Here is an 18,072-nt window from a genome sequence, read left to right on the forward strand (position 1 = left end):
GGCCTTATTTACTCATATGAATTCGAAAAATGGTTCAAGGATCCATTTATGGATGTTCTGAGTAGTTTATTTAAAATATTAAGCCAATATATACAAAACACGCAATAGGGCTGCCAGTTGATGAAATTTAATTTGTCGAGATATCAAAGGTTCTGGTAATTTCTGGATGTGGCTGTCGTTACTATCGGGGTGTCCGGACTTCAATAAATTTTGATGAGCTTCCTTACATAGTTATGTTTTTAAGATCTTAACATTGAGTTATTTATTCTGACTTTTGGGACATCCCAGAATCTTGCAAATTTCTCCATGAGGAAACTACCTTACTCTTGAAGATTTACCCTCATCCTTATCATTAAATCTAAAAAATATTAATTTATTTTTGTCCAATATCTCGAAATACATTCTTTGTAGGAATCTATTGGTACTACTCCGAGACTGAATAAAACTTTCGTCAATTTCCTCATTTTCTCGCAGATTTTTAAAGTTTTCCATAGGAAACCATGAGACAAATTTACTCATCGCTGAGTTCCTGCACTTTTAGCGATTATGGGTGAACTAAACTCAAATTTGGGTCGTTCTCATTCGCCGTGTACGCAAAAGGAAAAGAGCCAGTGTCGCTACTTGATAGCAAACTACTCATAATGGGAGGAGTCTTTGTAGCTTTTATACCACTTGGTTGCACTTTATTCTGCTTCAACCTGAAAAGATATAAAAGAGCGCTACTGTATGGCATTAGCTCATTTTCGCTTCGGACGGTGTGGTGAGCAGCAATAGCAGCAGTAGGAAGGTGGTGGCTAGTCCACTCCTTCACACCCAACAAGCTACAATTGACTAGTCGATGTCAAACGTGTCTCCGGCCATCGATGTCGTCTACGCTTTGAAGTGACAGACGAACTCTGTACAGCTTCGGAGGTTAAATCATCATCAACTTTGGTAACAAAACGGCTCTTTTCAGGGCCATCAAGCTTACATCAGTAAAGAGTTGGAATAGAATTTATCTGTGCTTGATTGTCCATATTCAGAACCACAAGCCCCCAACGACCACACAAAATGCTCTCCAGAGTTGTAATCTTGAAACCAAACTTGGAAGCAGGTGTGCAAGTGATTTTGATTGATTCTCTTAATCAACTTTCTCTTTGAAAAAAATTACTACAAATTTGGTACGCCTACAATTCAAAAACGGAAAGAGTTGAGATAATAGATAATTGATCAATTAAAAGAACTAAATGCTCTTCACATTATTTCCGTCCACTAGCGGTCCTACGTCAAGCTTCCGTTCGTGCCCCTAGGCACAGACCCTTCTACTTTTTTTTTTAAATTGTATGGGCTGTAGATAATTGTCAACCCCCTTCCCCCTCATTAATTCTGTCTACGTAGTTTATGAACAGCCCCTTACATTAAACAGCTTCTTTTTATAAGTGAACTATTAGTTTTTGCTAATATAAAATAACGGAGAGTTCGGTGATGATCTTAATACTGATAATACTGCATACTTAATGCTCATGTCTTTGTATTGCCATAATATTTTACGTTCTTTATTTTTAATTATAGAGCTATCGTTCTTTATTTTTAATTATATAGCTTAATTTATAATTATAAATTATTGTTTGCATAAAAAAGGAGACATTTTTTGAAGATGGTTTAAGCGATCCCTCATAAACAAATACCATAAACGAACTTTATCCCGGATGGGTAAACTATCCCACAAATGGTTTGGATGATACCCCGAACACGTCGTTAAGCTCTCTTTTGTGGTTATTTTTATTAGGGATGACCTGCCACCTAAAAACCTTAATTTTAAGCTGCCATAGGTTAACTGTTTATAATTCAATGATGAAAGCGATGCGTATTGCTTTTCTGTAATTATTACCAAAAATTGGAGAAACTCCAACTGAATAATTGTTTATTTCTTTAAATTTGCATGGGTAACTTTTTTTCAATTTTCTTTCTCTATGATAAACTTAGATAAGAAGTGTATGCACCATTTTTTCCATTAACATTTTTTGTTTAAACCAATTGCATCAAACTTTGATTTCATTTTATAACGTATGAGGAAAAAAACGACCGTACAAATTTGGAGTTTGATGCATACAGTTTAAAGCAGCAACATTTTGCAACAAGGTTTATATATAAGTATTGCAAATCTTAAGAAGCTGTCAAAGTTCTACCGCCAGTATAAAAAAGCGCTGAATATTGAAAAAAAAAACATAGTGCGCGTTGAGAAATTGAAGTATATTTGCTGGTGATTCTTTGAAGCCTCGTTCATTTGATAGCTGTAGTGGAACTTCTTCTTCTTCTTGGAATTAATACGTAAAACAGACATAAATCTCTTGATGTTGTTTGAGCTAACCTTGCATCTTTCCATCCACAAGAATTTTGCAAGAAGGATGACAAATGAAAGCGCTTATCGATACCTGTAATACTCAAGGTTTTAACCCTTTCTATGTTTCTCAATAGCGAAAATTGAATGTTTCTGCTCAAATCCCAACACAAAGATCTACTGACTGATTATCTACAGTATGACTGGTTAACAATGCGCTTGATTGACTTCTGACCGACTTGAAAACACGCGTTAATAAATCCTGCCCAAAGCTAGCCTAAAAAAAGAATGGCCGCATTACCTTGACAATTAGCCTTTTCGAATTTCGGCCACTCTGTAACTCTTTACTCCTATGGTAAAACCCCATAGGCAAACGTCAGTCTGTGCGAGACACATGTTAGACATTACCTTACCCTTTTACTCCAGTGAAAAATCTCATAAGATCCTGTTAATCTTTGCATGAAGAGTCGGTGGCTCGCTGGCACCATGGTGGAGTGAAGAGATAAGACAACATCCGCTAGACTTCGGGATTTTACCATAGGAGTAAAGAGCTAGAACCACCATCAATGTCAATACTTACACGTTATTTCAAAACAACTCCAATTTGGGTAGAATCCTCTCAGATCGCTCACAACTGAACCTACTCAAAAATGTGTAAACAAGCTAACACTTGAGCAACATTGGCATGAATCCTACCGACGTTGTTCAATTGTTAACCTGTAACTCCCAACATAGTTTACCCATTTTTTGATAGATTCAGTTTTGACCGATCAGGGTGGATTTTACTCAAATTTGGGTAGTTTTCAAATAGCGTGTACTGAGCATGCAACGAAAAATCTGATTTTCTTTCATAAGGGCCAATGTCACACACGTAAACACTGACTTTTCCACGAATTTCTTGAGAATGAAAACTCGCTCAAGTAAGCCATCACGATGTTTGTGTATAGAGAAAGTCCTCATAGCTGATAGAATTGCTGAGTTACATGGATTAACTTTGAATTACAAGATATTTACGAAAGAAGCCATTGCTTACGTTTCCGTCATTGGCCCATATGAAGACTCAGTGTCGAATCACGAAAATTTAATTTTGACGCATCGATGTCCAACTATACCAGTTATACCACTGAGGAAACACAAAAAAGGGGTCAACATTTAGTCAGCAGTTTTGCATGAAGTTCCACATATGTTATGTGTTCAGCGTCAAGGTAAAACGAATGCAGTTTCGTGATTATTTGAAAATTGCCATTGAAATGCACGCCTTCTGTAAAAGTACGCCAAATAAAATATTACAAAATGTCAGTTCCTTCTGGTTTCCCAAAGACAGCGTCGTCAGAGAAAATTGAGTTCAATTATGTCGGCTTCCTTTCGATCAGCGTGATGGAAAACTCTTGAATATGGACCGTAAGTAATCTATTACATTGATAATTGAATTGTCGTTTAGATGAAAGTCGATTTGAAACTGATTAATTATATTTCAGCTACATTTTAATTACGATTAAGATTTATAAATGACATAGAATGGCGGAAAACTATTAGTAGCGGAGGGCGCAGTTTCTGTTTTTGAAAATGTTGTATGAAATTTATGATGATTTGAAAGATTATAATAGGCCTGACTTGTTGATTTATACTTATTTATAATATTGTAAAGATCTTACTTAAAACGTGAATTTCAGGCAAATCTTATAAAATTTCGTATATGTCAGATGTTTGAAGATGTACAGCTTTTATGTTTTGAGCAACTTTTCATAAAATTCTACATTCTACAACTTTGCCGAAAAATCAAACCTCTATCTTACGAAATAAAAAAATGTTTGTATCGCTGCGCCATCTTTGTGCCCAAAACTTTAACTATTTTTATCCACCAAATTATATTCCTAATTAATCCAGAAAACTTCACTGAAGACGTCAACTCAATTGGATGCATTGGAATTCCTGGCTCACTGTGCAATGGCCGAGTTGGGGCGAAATTTATCTTTGGTCAAAACTCGTTCACTTACCCTAATTATGTTTTGACACATTTTGAAAACGCAATCTAGAAAACTAGGTTTGTTTGATCATAAATGCGAATCTCAACTAATCTTATTTAAATTTTGTTTGTTGCTCTGATAATCCTAGAAGATGCTGTTAGATTTTTTGAGGAAAGAAACTTCAACGATTTCCTTTATTGGATCGATGAGCACCTTTTTTCCCTAAAACTATACCAAACCTGTGGAATTATTCCTTATATTCATTCTCACACTCCAAGAGTCACGCCATCATCGTCCTCATCGCCGCCAAACATATATTAATCGACGGTTTTCATCTAGTTGCTCCAGCTACCACAGTAACCTCCCAGCCTTAACTGTTATGATTTATAGCTAAGTGTGTCTACATTGTTCCTGCTCAGTATTTTAAACAGTTTTTCTAAACCTGCATGTCAGTACAACAATTTACATCTTAAAACTGAAAACTTAAACTAAAACTTATCTAAATGTAAAAGGAAATAATTATTGCAATTGAGGACTGCCAATCAATTCTAGTTATCTCGGTAGTACTGTACCATGAAGACAACTTCAAAATCATCTTCAGAGCTTAATTCTGAATCCTTTGAGGTGTTTTTTTCCTGGTCTAACTAAAAACCTGTTTGAATATTAGAAGTTTATTCTTCGGGCAGAATTTGGATTTTTGGTTTAAGAGAGGATATAAACATTTTATATATTGGTTGATGTCCTTTTTAATGTGATCTTTAAAAATTATTTATGTTCAAGAACTATTTCACTTGACTTGACCAAGAAATTGGAACTCCGTTCAAAGTGACTATGCGACTACTACTAGGTTTCAAAAAGGAAGCTCTCAGCTTATGTGGGAATATTATAAGTTGAGTTTCGAAAGCGTCGGGAGAAATCTTCCATTTTTGTAAATAAGAAAAGAAAATATCGAAACTTTTCTACAGTCTGCGGCAAATAACACGATGACTTCTTCCTTTAGCGGAAATGCCTGTATCATTGACAAACAAAGAATTGAGGCAACCCTGAGGGAAATCAGGAAGGTCCGAAAGAATATAACATATCGACCCAAGAATGCTACCTTGAGGAACTACTGCTCTAACAGGCAGTCGTTCAGATTTGGAAGTTTGATAATTTACCTTATGATTTCTGTCAATTAAATAATTGTTTTAAGTTCCTAATCTAGAGTGGAAAAATAAACTTTTTCGTGCCAAACACTGTCGAATGCTTTTCCTATGTCTAGAAGAGCAACTCCAGTTGAGCAGCGTTCAGATTTGTTTGAATCAATAGACAAGAAATACTAATGATAAATGTTACTAATAGATTGTGCTTTTTTTTTTAGGAACAATAATGGAGCCCACCAAGGATACAGTCGACAGTGGCCGCTATGCATGGGGTGGCAATACTGGAAATCATGGCAACAAATACGAAGAAGATTTAGCATTTGCGCTGTTTGAGCGAGCATCTTTGCGGAAATCTAAATTCAAACTTGCCTCAGAAATGAAGGACGCTGGAAAATTCGATGATGTGGTCATAATTTTCGAAGAACCGAAGGAAGTGTGGTTGTTCCAAGCCAAACACAACGACAGCTCAGATGGTTCAAAACCAATATCGTTCAACAATTTGTTTCCAAAGACGCGTAAGGAAAATTATGATTTTGCTATTATCAAGTACATACAGTCCTATTTAGACGTTATTCAAAAAGATGAGTTCAAGGGGTTGAAGATGCGATTTTTTATCCTAACCAATAAATCATTAGACGATAGCAATAGTCAGCTAAGAGAGTTGGTGGACATCGAGGTCTGTGAACAAAGTGAAGTGAACCCAATAATGAAGTTTGCTGAATCGGACGATTGCTACAAAAGATTCAGACCAAAAAAGGATAAAATTAAAGATTTACTGAAGTTGATGAACACCGAACTACATGCCATTAGGGATGCGATCATTGAACTCTTCAAAAGTGGAAAAGTTTCGGACTTACTAATCAACTACAAAACACCGTTGCAGAAGATCCTGGAAGTTTCAAATGAAAATCTAAAGGTCAAAGATGTTGTCTCAACCAGAAAGGATGATTGGTTGTGCAATGAGCTACTAAAGGAGATTGGTGAAAAAAAAACAGCGAAAAATCCAGTGATTCAATCATTTATGAAAGATAAATCTAGGAACACCCAACTACCAAGGTATTTAACTGAAGATAGCGTGAGCAAGTTCTTTCAGCATCTAACTTTCTGTGTAAACCAACCAAGTGATCTAATAAGAACGATTGACAATGATCTTCGCTCATGGATGAGAGATTGGATTCCACCGGACCATCTTGGCAAAGTACAATTAAAACTACCTTTCAATAAATTTGATGAATGTTTTAAAAAGTGGATCAATTCTAAATGTTACAAGGATACAACAAACAATAAGCCAGAAAAGAGTTACTTATCTTATAAAGAGGGAAGTTCTTGTGTCGAAGAAATAACGAGGGAACTGAGTGATAATTTTTCACAACGTAAATATGTTGGAAGCTCGTACATAGAAAGAAAATTAATTGATAATAATCTTATTGCTAGTGACCATGATTTCATCAATCGATTAATAGACGACCAAGCAGAAAACAAATTTTCTCTCTTCATCGGAGAGCCTGGTATGGGAAAAACAACTATCCTCCAATACATTGCCTTCGAAGTTCAAAAGAAATCCGATATTGATGTGTTCTTGATATATTTGAATAACTTAAAGGAAACGCTCAAATCAGGCTGTGAAAACTTAGAAGCGGTTTTCAAAATTCTGCGATCAGTTCTTTCGGAATCAAGCAGGACAATTTTGAAAAACAATCTAGAAAGCAACGCAAATCGAACTCTAATCATGTTTGATGGGTTCGATGAGATCACTTTTCATAACGAGGCAATCGCCGTAATTAGGCAATTTTTGTCAAAGAAGAATATTCGAGTGATTGTAAGTGGTAGATATCATGTCAAGGATATTCTTGAAACTGAATTTAAAGTAAGTGCAATCAGATTGATTCCATTTGAAAACGATGAACAAATAATGGTTTTGAAAAATTCATGGGAAGCTTCCGATGATTCAATGGAATTTGAAATTTTTTCAACTCAATTGCTCGAAAAATTAAACTCGGACATAAGTAGCTATGACTCTGAATTCTTTGGTATTCCACTTATAATTCGATTGTTGGCGGAAGTATATTCTGATGATTTCCAACAATATTTAAATACTGTTCCAGATAAACGTGCACCAGATATTTTCCCGAAAGAAAAATTTAATGTTCTCTCATTGTTTAAAAAGTTTGTAGAATTTTCGTTTCAAATCAAATGGAAGAAAAAAAGAGACCAAGATCCTTACCGAAATATCGACATATCAAGTGATGACGAAGAGCGCCGTCAATTGAAATACTTTACTATGGAGCATCAAATGGCTGCCTGGCACGAGATTTCTAGTTTTCGTCTTAAGGAAATAATCGCATTGGGTAAAAATGAAAAACTTTACAACGACCTCCAAATACGAATCAAAGACGGAAAAGAGCACTCTCCTCTATTTAAAATTATCGAAGGCAATCTTACATTCGTACATCGATCCTATGCTGAATTTTTCGTTGCAACGTATCTATATGAACATGTCCAAAAATGCAAAGAAATTTTGTACGAAACACTTTGTTATCATGAAACAGTTCAAAGATTTTTCTTTATGCTAACTGAAGAACAGTTTTCAGAACAATCAGCGCAAATGATTGCTCTGAGCGATATTTGTAAAGATTCACCTGAGGTTGCATTCTGGGCATGTGAAGCAAATTTTTTAAAAGTAGTAAAGGGGCTACTACAAAAGTATGATTACAAAACTGAAACATACGGAGAACACGGATCATTATTACACACTGCGACGAATGCTGGTCATTGTGAGATGGTTTCATTTCTACTTGATTATGGCATAGATGCGAATTTGATGGCCGTGGCTAATTCAGAATATAGTGCCAAGGGGCATCTAGATATTTTTAAACTTCTCCTCGATCGATCTGCCAGCGTGGATCATCAGGATAAATTTAATAAAACACCTCTCCACTATGCAAGTGAAAAGGGGCATCTAGATATTGTTAAACTTCTTCTCGATCGATCTGCCAGCGTGGATCATCAGGATAAATTTAATAAAACACCTCTCCACTATGCAAGTAAAAAGAGGTATCTAGATATTGTTAAACTTCTTCTCGATCGATCTGCCAACGTGGATCATCAGGATCAATTTAATAAAACACCTCTACACTATGCAAGTGAAGATGGGCATCAAGATATTGCTAAACTTCTCCTCGATCGATCTGCCAACGTGGATCTTCAGGATGAAAAAAAAAGAACACCCCTCCACTATGCAAGTGCAAATGGGTGTCTAGATATTGTTAAATTTATTTCCGATCGATCTGTCAAAGTCGTTTATGGGAATGAATATATGTTGAAAATGTTCTTATCTTCAAGGTTTCTTTGGCATCTAGATATCATAAAACTTCTCCTCGATCGATCTGCCAACGTGTATCATCAGGATGAAAAAAAAAGAACACCTCTCCACTATGCAAGTGCATTGGGGAACCTAAGGATTGTTAAACTTCTCCTCGATCGATCTGCCAACGTAGATCATCAGGATAAAAATAATAAAACACCTCTCCACTATGCAATTGCAAACGGGCATCAAGAAATTGTTAAACTTCTTCTCAATCGATCTGCCAACGTTGATCATCAAGATGAAAATAACAAAACACCTCTCCACTATGCAAGTGAAGATGGGCATCAAAAAATTGTTAAACTTCTTCTCAATCGATCTGCCAACGTTGATCATCAAGATGAAAATAACAAAACACCTCTCCACTATGCAAGCAAAAATGGGTATCTAGATATTGCTAAACTTCTCCTCGATCGATCTGCCAACGTGGGTCATCAGGATGAAGAAAAAAGAACACCTCTCCACTATGCAAGTAAGAATGGGTATATAAATATTGTTAAACTTCTCCTCGATCGATCTGCCAAAGTGGATCATCAGGATAAATATAATAAAACACCTCTCCATTATGCAAGTGAAAAGGGGCATATAGATATTTTTAAACTTCTTCTCGATCGATCTGCCAAAGTGGATCATCAGGATAAATATAATAAAACACCTCTCCATTATGCAAGTGAAAAGGGGCATATAGATATTTTTAAACTTCTTCTCGATCGATCTGCCAAGGTGGATCATCAGGATAAATATAATAAAACACCTCTCCATTATGCAAGTGAAAAGGGGCATATAGATATTTTTAAACTTCTTCTCGATCGATCTGCCAAGGTGGATCATCAGGATAAATATAATAAAACACCTCTCCATTATGCAAGTGAAAAGGGGCATATAGATATTTTTAAACTTCTTCTCGATCGATCTGCCAAGGTGGATCATCAGGATAAATATAATAAAACACCTCTCCATTATGCAAGTGAAAAGGGGCATATAGATATTTTTAAACTTCTCCTCGATCGATCTGCCAAAGTGGATCATCAGGATAAATATAATAAAACACCTCTCCATTATGCAAGTGAAAAGGGGCATATAGATATTTTTAAACTTCTTCTCGATCGATCTGCCAAGGTGGATCATCAGGATAAATATAATAAAACACCTCTCCATTATGCAAGTGAAAAGGGGCATATAGATATTTTTAAACTTCTTCTCGATCGATCTGCCAAGGTGGATCATCAGGATAAATATAATAAAACACCTCTCCATTATGCAAGTGAAAAGGGGCATATAGATATTTTTAAACTTCTTCTCGATCGATCTGCCAAGGTGGATCATCAGGATAAATATAATAAAACACCTCTGCACTATGCAAGTGAAAGGGGACGTCTAGAAATCGTTAAACTTCTCCTCGATCGATCTGCCAACGTGGATCATCAGGATGAAAATAATAAAACGCCTCTGCACTATGCAAGTGAAAGGGGACGTCTAGAAATCGTGAAACTTCTCCTCGATCGATCTGCCAAGGTGGATCATCAGGATAAATATAATAAAACACCTCTACACTATGCAAGCAAAAATGGGTATCTAGATATTGCTAAACTTCTCCTCGATCGATCTGCCAACGTGGGTCATCAGGATGAAGAAAAAAGAACACCTCTCCACTATGCAAGTAAGAATGGGTATATAAATATTGTTAAACTTCTCCTCGATCGATCTGCCAAAGTGGATCATCAGGATAAATATAATAAAACACCTCTACACTATGCAAGCAAAAATGGGTATCTAGATATTGCTAAACTTCTCCTCGATCGATCTGCCAACGTGGGTCATCAGGATGAAGAAAAAAGAACACCTCTCCACTATGCAAGTAAGAATGGGTATATAAATATTGTTAAACTTCTCCTCGATCGATCTGCCAAAGTGGATCATCAGGATAAATATAATAAAACACCTCTCCATTATGCAAGTGAAAAGGGGCATATAGATATTTTTAAACTTCTTCTCGATCGATCTGCCAAGGTGGATCATCAGGATAAATATAATAAAACACCTCTCCATTATGCAAGTGAAAAGGGGCATATAGATATTTTTAAACTTCTCCTCGATCGATCTGCCAAAGTGGATCATCAGGATAAATATAATAAAACACCTCTCCATTATGCAAGTGAAAAGGGGCATATAGATATTTTTAAACTTCTTCTCGATCGATCTGCCAAGGTGGATCATCAGGATAAATATAATAAAACACCTCTCCATTATGCAAGTGAAAAGGGGCATATAGATATTTTTAAACTTCTTCTCGATCGATCTGCCAAGGTGGATCATCAGGATAAATATAATAAAACACCTCTGCACTATGCAAGTGAAAGGGGACGTCTAGAAATCGTGAAACTTCTCCTCGATCGATCTGCCAAGGTGGATCATCAGGATAAATATAATAAAACACCTCTACACTATGCAAGTAAAAATGGGCATATATATATTGTTGAACTTCTCCTCGATCGATCTGCCAAAGTGGATCATCAGGATAAATATAATAAAACACCTCTACACTATGCAAGAGAAAATGGGCATCTAGATATTGTTGAACTTCTCCTCGATAACATGAAACAACAATAGTCACGAACCTTCCAAGAAAATCGACCTTTCGATGCCTTCAGGGCCAGACTAGACTCTTAGCCCGTCAACGAGAAGCATTCGCGAGGTATCTTGAAAGCACATTCAGCTCAGCTCGCCAACGAGAATCATTCGCGAGGTATCTATGAAGATCTCCCTCCAGTCTCTCGGTAGACGAGTTTTGGATCAGACAGAATCCACTCCCAACCAGCCAACAACAAGCATGCCTTTCAAAAAGAGAAGTCTATTCACTACCCTTGCTCTGTTATACTTGGAATAACTGCACATCGAAATATCCAATTTGAAACGAATCCAATATTTTCATTGAACTAAAATTTAAAAACACTGTATGCAAAAGCTGCCGCCAGGTAAGCAAATTCTGAAATACTTTACTATAACGGATGAAGAGGAAAATGGTTTGGTTGTGGAAGAGATCGAGTTTCGAAAATCAGTTCATTATTGTTTGACACCCCTGATTCGATAATCAGTATTATAGGAATGCACCAAATTGAATAGTTCCGTGCAGTGTTGGCAAAATCATCAATCAAATGACAATTTTCCGCTCTCATACGTTCTCAACATCACGCGTGATATTGAAACAAAATAACATGCTTGATATTGATTTTACAAGCTCCTTTGATATTGCGAGACTATTCACAACGTGCGAAAAATCAAGCTGAGAGTTGACTCGACACAAAAAGGATGAAATTGCACATCGTTTTCTTAGAAAGAGAAAGTACAGTTTCCTATCTCTTTTTACTCTTCACCGATGGCAGACACGAAGATGCTGCTGCCAGTCGTTATGGATGCGTTCGGGTGTAAAGCAATAATCATGAAATTCAATCTCTCCACAGTTGAGATTTGCAGCTGGTGAGCTTTGTTAGATTGATATTCCGAGCTAGCAAAATTAACCGCAGATGTTTGCTTGTTAATTTTTGTCTACGAAAATCAAGCGTAATCTTGAGCATTGGATATTTTTTTACGTTTTCTAAACACTGGTTCCGTGCATCACTAGCACCTTGAGGTTTTGCAATACCTTTGAAATTCATGCTATCGCTACTTACCCGTCACCCACATTTATGTGACCCGGTGATGATTCATCAGATAAAACTATATTATACCCACGTACAAAAGCGCTTCGTTTATTTCACCGAGTGCCTCTGGATCAATCTATAGTTTTAAACCTAGATTAAAATATCATTCATCATTACAAACAGTTTCAGGCCGAATAGCAAAAGAAAATAACGATTTCTCGCCACCTAAAATCACGTCCGATTGAGCTCAAATATCGCACAGGGTCTTTTTACGAGGCCATAAGCATTTTGCACATGGGTCATTTTTTTCCCAAACATTAATTGGCACCCTAAAGATGATATACATTTTTACGTTCATGTAGTCATTAGGGCAAATTTTGAAAAGTGAAAGATTGAAATGAGTTTTTCTTGGAAATGTAAGTTTGTTAAATTTTCAGGATCTTTATCTGAGAATGGATATTGAATACATAAAATGATCTTGAATTTAATTTTGTGAAGATTTTACAGTTTTTCAAATATATCTTAATTTTGATAAATTCTGATTTTAAGATCACAAGCTAGGATACTTTCCTAAATTTGGGTACTCAGATAAATTTTATGATCAAGGGCGTAGACAATATTTGAAGAACTTGGACTTGGAATAAGCAAGGCATAAATATAAACGACACCTAAAGAATGCACACCTTGCACTTAAAATGTTCATAACTACCAGAAAACCTTGGTCAGGAGCAATTAACTTTGAAAATGATAAATAGACAAGTGGAAAGTAGCAATAGAAAATAAATGTTTCATCGGTAAAACTGCGAAAATAAGCAACAGTTAAATGAAAAGTTGCAACAGATAATTAAAAAAAAATAGAAAATATATGTTTGAGCAATAAAAAACCTTGAATGATCCATGAAAAGTTGATGAGTTTCCAATTAAAACTCTAGAAGAAGCAATGAAAAACTAAAAATGAGCACAACAAAATAAATAAAAAGTGAGCAATGAAAACAAAGAAGTTAATTTTTATTATTATTATTAACCAACAAAACGGTTGTTTATCAATTTATTATTGCTCGCTTTTTAATGGTATAGTGCTGCGATGCCTCCGGACAGTTAATACCCTCAGAATTGGTAATGTCTGAATTTTTAAGCTAACATAAGATCGGCTGGGTTTTTGTGGCAGGCAGCATATGAAGGTAGAATTATGATCGCGAGCATCCAAGATCAAAAAATCAGAACTTGTTGTCAACAATGTACAGGAGGGAAGATGATTAAATAAACATTACAATCAGAAAAGATTTCGTTTTTTTCCGAAAGAAAATCCATAACTTCTAGCTCAAGCGACTGGGGAAGGCCAAACTGGGTTATTCATGGGCTTAGGTCGGATGCAGAGGTCTAGTGAATGCACTCATTTTCACATTGTTATAAGTTTACGAACCTCATAGTTCATCAAATTCCTAGTAACTTATGCGTTCAACACTCCGAACACGATGCCTTCGAAAGCCGCAAGTGTGCATTGACATAGCTTAGCCATTTCTTGATGAATCCCAAAAAATGTGGTTCCCTAGAATTCCTAGTGAAAAAGAGTCATTTCACGTTTTTTTTTAAAGGAGTGTTTATAGGTTTTGCAAATGGTTTAAGATCTATAAGTTTGATTAGTGAGCATAAATGTTCATAATTAGCCAGAACACAGTCATGGTTCCTATATATGGATCAAGAGTGGAAGAGTGGTCAATCCACGAAACTGATTTTGGACGCGTGATCAGGCATCAAAATTATCTCTCTCTATTATCCATTATCCATTGGATATTATCCCTAATATTTAAAACGGATAACATTCGAGTTAAAATTATCCGGATAGAAAAAAAGGGTTCTTGCACATGACAAATCTGGAGAATGTTTCTTCTGTGATAGGCTTCAACACTAACATAACGTGGAGGAGTGCCAACAAAGAAAGTCAAAAGGCCCACAAGTAACGACATTCAAAATAAGGTTTATTGAAGGAGCTTGGACTCACATTAAACCTGATCATAAAATAATCATTGTAGGGCTTATACTAGAAAAAAATAAATGAAAAAAAATTCTCTTATAGATCACAAGACTACAAAAATCAACAGAGAGTTATTAAAGATACTGGAAATTGAGAAAAAAATATCCAGATGAGCTGCGAAAGATAGCATCAAAAACTGATACTAATATGAAAACAGTAGAAGAGTGTTACGAAGACTTAGCTAATAGGATGAAGAAGGCAGCTTCAAGAGCTTTGTTGTTGTTGAAAAGTTTGATATGTTGAATTAAAAGTACAAGCTAGGTAATCGTAGGCAGGAATACAATCAAGCTGTTAAGAAACACGAGGAGAAGGAAATAATGGATTTTTTTTTAGAAATTTGAACGATTTTGATGTAGGTCAGAGACTAAAAAAAGCATATAACTATTTGAAAGGATTGCAAAGCAAAAAAAGAGAAAGTTGGCAAAGATCACTGCAAAACCATGAGGAAATATACCAAAGGAAAGCGAAGGTCCAGAGATAGAACTGTGCACAGAACATGATTAAGTACCACTTCCAAATCCACTGACCAGCACTGACCATTCAGTTTTCATGCAACGGAAAATCAGCAGGATCAGATCGAGTTTTTATGGAGTTTATGAAAGGCACGAACGAAGATCTACATAGAGAATAAGATGCCAGAAGAATGGTACAGGACAACACAAATCCCTATACCAAAGAAGGCAGGAGCGACGGAGGCAGATCATTTCTGAAGCATATCGTTGTGTAATGTTGCATATCAAATTTATGCAAAATGGATTGCTAAGCAGTTCATGAAATTTGCGGGAGAGCCAGCATCAAGCTGTCTTCACAACGAAAAGATCAACTGATGATCACAAGAAGAGCATTTGAATAGCGGTAACGACCTGATAGTCTTAGCACTAGATATAAAAAAAGCTTTCGATACAGTTAAGGATATTCTTCTAGGCTTAGATGCTCCCTCAAGAATAGTGGACAGAATTCTGATGTGCGTTGAAGACGAAATTACTAGGGTATTTTGGGAATTTCAATACTCTGAGGAAGGTAAACGTGGTAAAGGCATTAAGCAAGGCATTATTCGACGCAGGAAGGTTTGACCAATGTTTCGAAAGAAATTCCTGAATTAAAACTTTTAGACTTAGGCTGTTTAGTACTTCCTTTGATTTTGGCGTTTGCTGATTACTTATTGATTATTGCTGGGAATTAAGAAAGATGGAGGCAGTATTGAAAATCATTACAAAAGAGTTGCTGAAAGTAGGCTTGAGTATAAATTAGGATAAACGCCAGATTATGTTTAGATATCCCAACAATAAAGCAAAACTCCCCCAGAACAGGTTACATTAAATGGAAAAAAACATTTAGGCTTAGGGATCGCATTAAATACCTAGGTGTATGTCTAACAGCAGAATTGAATAGAAAATTAACCAAAAGAGACAGGTGTAGGAATGCCTTGAAAACTAGCAGAATGGTACATAGTAGATTTTTGTAAACACTTTCATCTGAGTTGGGAGTTGAGGAAGACTATATATAAAACAGTATTAGCTCCTGCACTTATATATGGCACTAAAGTAGCCGTTCTTACAAAAAACAGTAGGTTTTCTCTAGCTAATTATGACAAACTTATTTTACGTTATATAGACAGTGAATGTAAAAAAAAGGAAAAATCAAAATTTAACGCTAACAAATTGCTCGACGGTAAAACTATTAACAGAAGAATTAGAGTGAGTAGGATCTGTTATTACGGCCAAATTTTTAGGAGAGAACATAATCATTCCATCAGACTAGCATTCAATATGAATTTTTGGCTGAAGATAGGGAAAACATTAAAGTTAAAACTGAAGAGATTTATAAATAAGATAATAATGAAATTTCAGAATTGCTGATAGATGAAATTGAAATCAAAATACACCAATCGATAGGAAATAACTCTACAAATCTGCTGAAATAAAAACTATTCCAATTTTCCATTCAAATCTTTTGAAAAATGTACAGTAAGTTTTCCTTAATCTAGTCATCATTATCGAGAACTACACTTATAAATCACCGCGTGAAAAAATATGATTTTGGGCCCTTGATTTTTTTTTTAATTCTTAGACTAGACTAGATTTTTTGTCTTCACTTTTTTTCACGTAGGACTACGTCTGTAATTTCTAAATGAGGAAAACTTGGTGAAAACCGAAAATGGAACATGCAACGAAATAATGAAAGATGTTGAGCGTTAATAACTCAGCTGCCCCAGGACCAATTTCAATAATAATATAACCAATCGATCAGAAATATTTCTACGGATCTGACTGTTTTCGACCGTTGATTTTCAACAAGGAACTATTGAAAAGTAGTAAATGTCAAGCATTGTCCAAAAGCGTCAAAATAACCAACAAATCCACCAATTACGTACATGCATCAGAGACTCGTTTATAGACGAAACAAGTTGAAGTCGCATTCGCCTCCGATCTTCGTGCGTGTGCTAATAGGAAGGATGCAATTGCGTAACATTTTGCACACTCATCGCCCCCAACGACCACACAAAGTTGTAATCTTGTAACCAAACTTGGAAGCAGCGATACAAGTGATTCTTTTCATCGACTTTCTGTTTCGTTAATAACTCGACGGCAGACACATTCATTGATACGTTTGTTATTCTGGATGATAGAAGAGCATAGCAGAAATAGTGCGAAATAGGTTAGTGAAACCATGGTCATCAAAAGTTTCAGTTTCAGTGAGATTGACGGATCCTTCTTAACACACCATCCTGTAGGAAGCTTAATAAGTATTGCGAATCGCATTATTCGAACGGAATTAGAACTAATGATTTCTCTTCCAGCCATTCTGCCGAGATTCTCAATACTTCCGAAGTGGAGAGACAATAACACCAATCACGGCGGCGAGCTCTTCTTCCGACCATCTACCACAGTTCAATCGATCCGATATGCTAACTATCAGAGCTCGTACGCTGCCAATGATGTTAATCAACATTACTATCCACAACCCCAACTACCTGCCACTTACGCAGCTCTCTACCCGTACATAAACCGGACGAATTGGAGCTCAAAAAAGGATGTAAGCTTGCTTGGCACCACTAAAAGCACAATTTTCAACAGCTTTTCTCAAAGTTTCCTACAATCTACTACGTCACAGAACGCTACCAAGGGGGCCTGCCGGCAGCAAAAGTCCGGAGCATTCTCGGTCAATGTGCAAAAAGGTCACGAAGGCGGTGGAACAAACAGCAACAGCAGCATCCGAATCAATCCGGGAATTATGTCGAATCCGTGTGGAAGGAAATCGCTTCAGATAGAAACAGTGCTGCCGCGGCCGGAGGCAATCCATCTCAAGCTGCTGTGTAGCCTGTCAAGTAAAAGAAATATTCGTCAGCAGCTAGTTTGATGAAGTGAGTGGCTAACATCAAACGATCGAAATCTTCGACATCGAATGACGGAGGAACGACTAATCCTGCGTACTTGATGGATAATCCGGTGTTCGAGAACAGTCCGGGTTCTGCAGCCGTCAAATCTAATTTGCAGCAGATTATGAATACAGTGTACGTCAGGTATATCTATGCTTCTTGAAAACTTACGAGTTAAATGGTGCGATCCTACTCTGCCCTGATGTACCTGCTAATTGTGTTTA

General features: G+C 36.3%; 2 protein-coding genes across 2 annotated transcripts; both read left to right on the plus strand.

Moving 5' to 3' along the window:
* Positions 1 to 4,952: 4,952 nt before the first annotated feature.
* On the plus strand, positions 4,953 to 8,788 carry LOC135703321 (uncharacterized). The gene is made up of 2 exons (XM_065224511.1): positions 4,953 to 7,777; positions 8,772 to 8,788. The coding sequence occupies exons 1-2, from the start codon at positions 5,656 to 5,658 to the stop codon at positions 8,786 to 8,788; spliced, it is 2,139 nt and encodes a 712-aa protein (XP_065080583.1). The 5' UTR covers positions 4,953 to 5,655.
* Positions 8,789 to 9,232: 444 nt separating this feature from the next.
* On the plus strand, positions 9,233 to 17,829 carry LOC135703331 (inversin-like). Its single transcript, XM_065224522.1, has 4 exons — positions 9,233 to 9,265; positions 10,012 to 10,849; positions 17,270 to 17,505; positions 17,584 to 17,829. The coding sequence occupies exons 1-4, from the start codon at positions 9,233 to 9,235 to the stop codon at positions 17,827 to 17,829; spliced, it is 1,353 nt and encodes a 450-aa protein (XP_065080594.1).
* Positions 17,830 to 18,072: the final 243 nt, after the last annotated feature.

Source organism: Ochlerotatus camptorhynchus, unplaced genomic scaffold (assembly GCF_037179485.1).
Source record: "Ochlerotatus camptorhynchus isolate MF236.1 unplaced genomic scaffold, CSIRO-AGI_Acam_v1.1 ptg000020l, whole genome shotgun sequence".
Lineage (NCBI taxonomy): Eukaryota > Metazoa > Arthropoda > Insecta > Diptera > Culicidae > Ochlerotatus > Ochlerotatus camptorhynchus.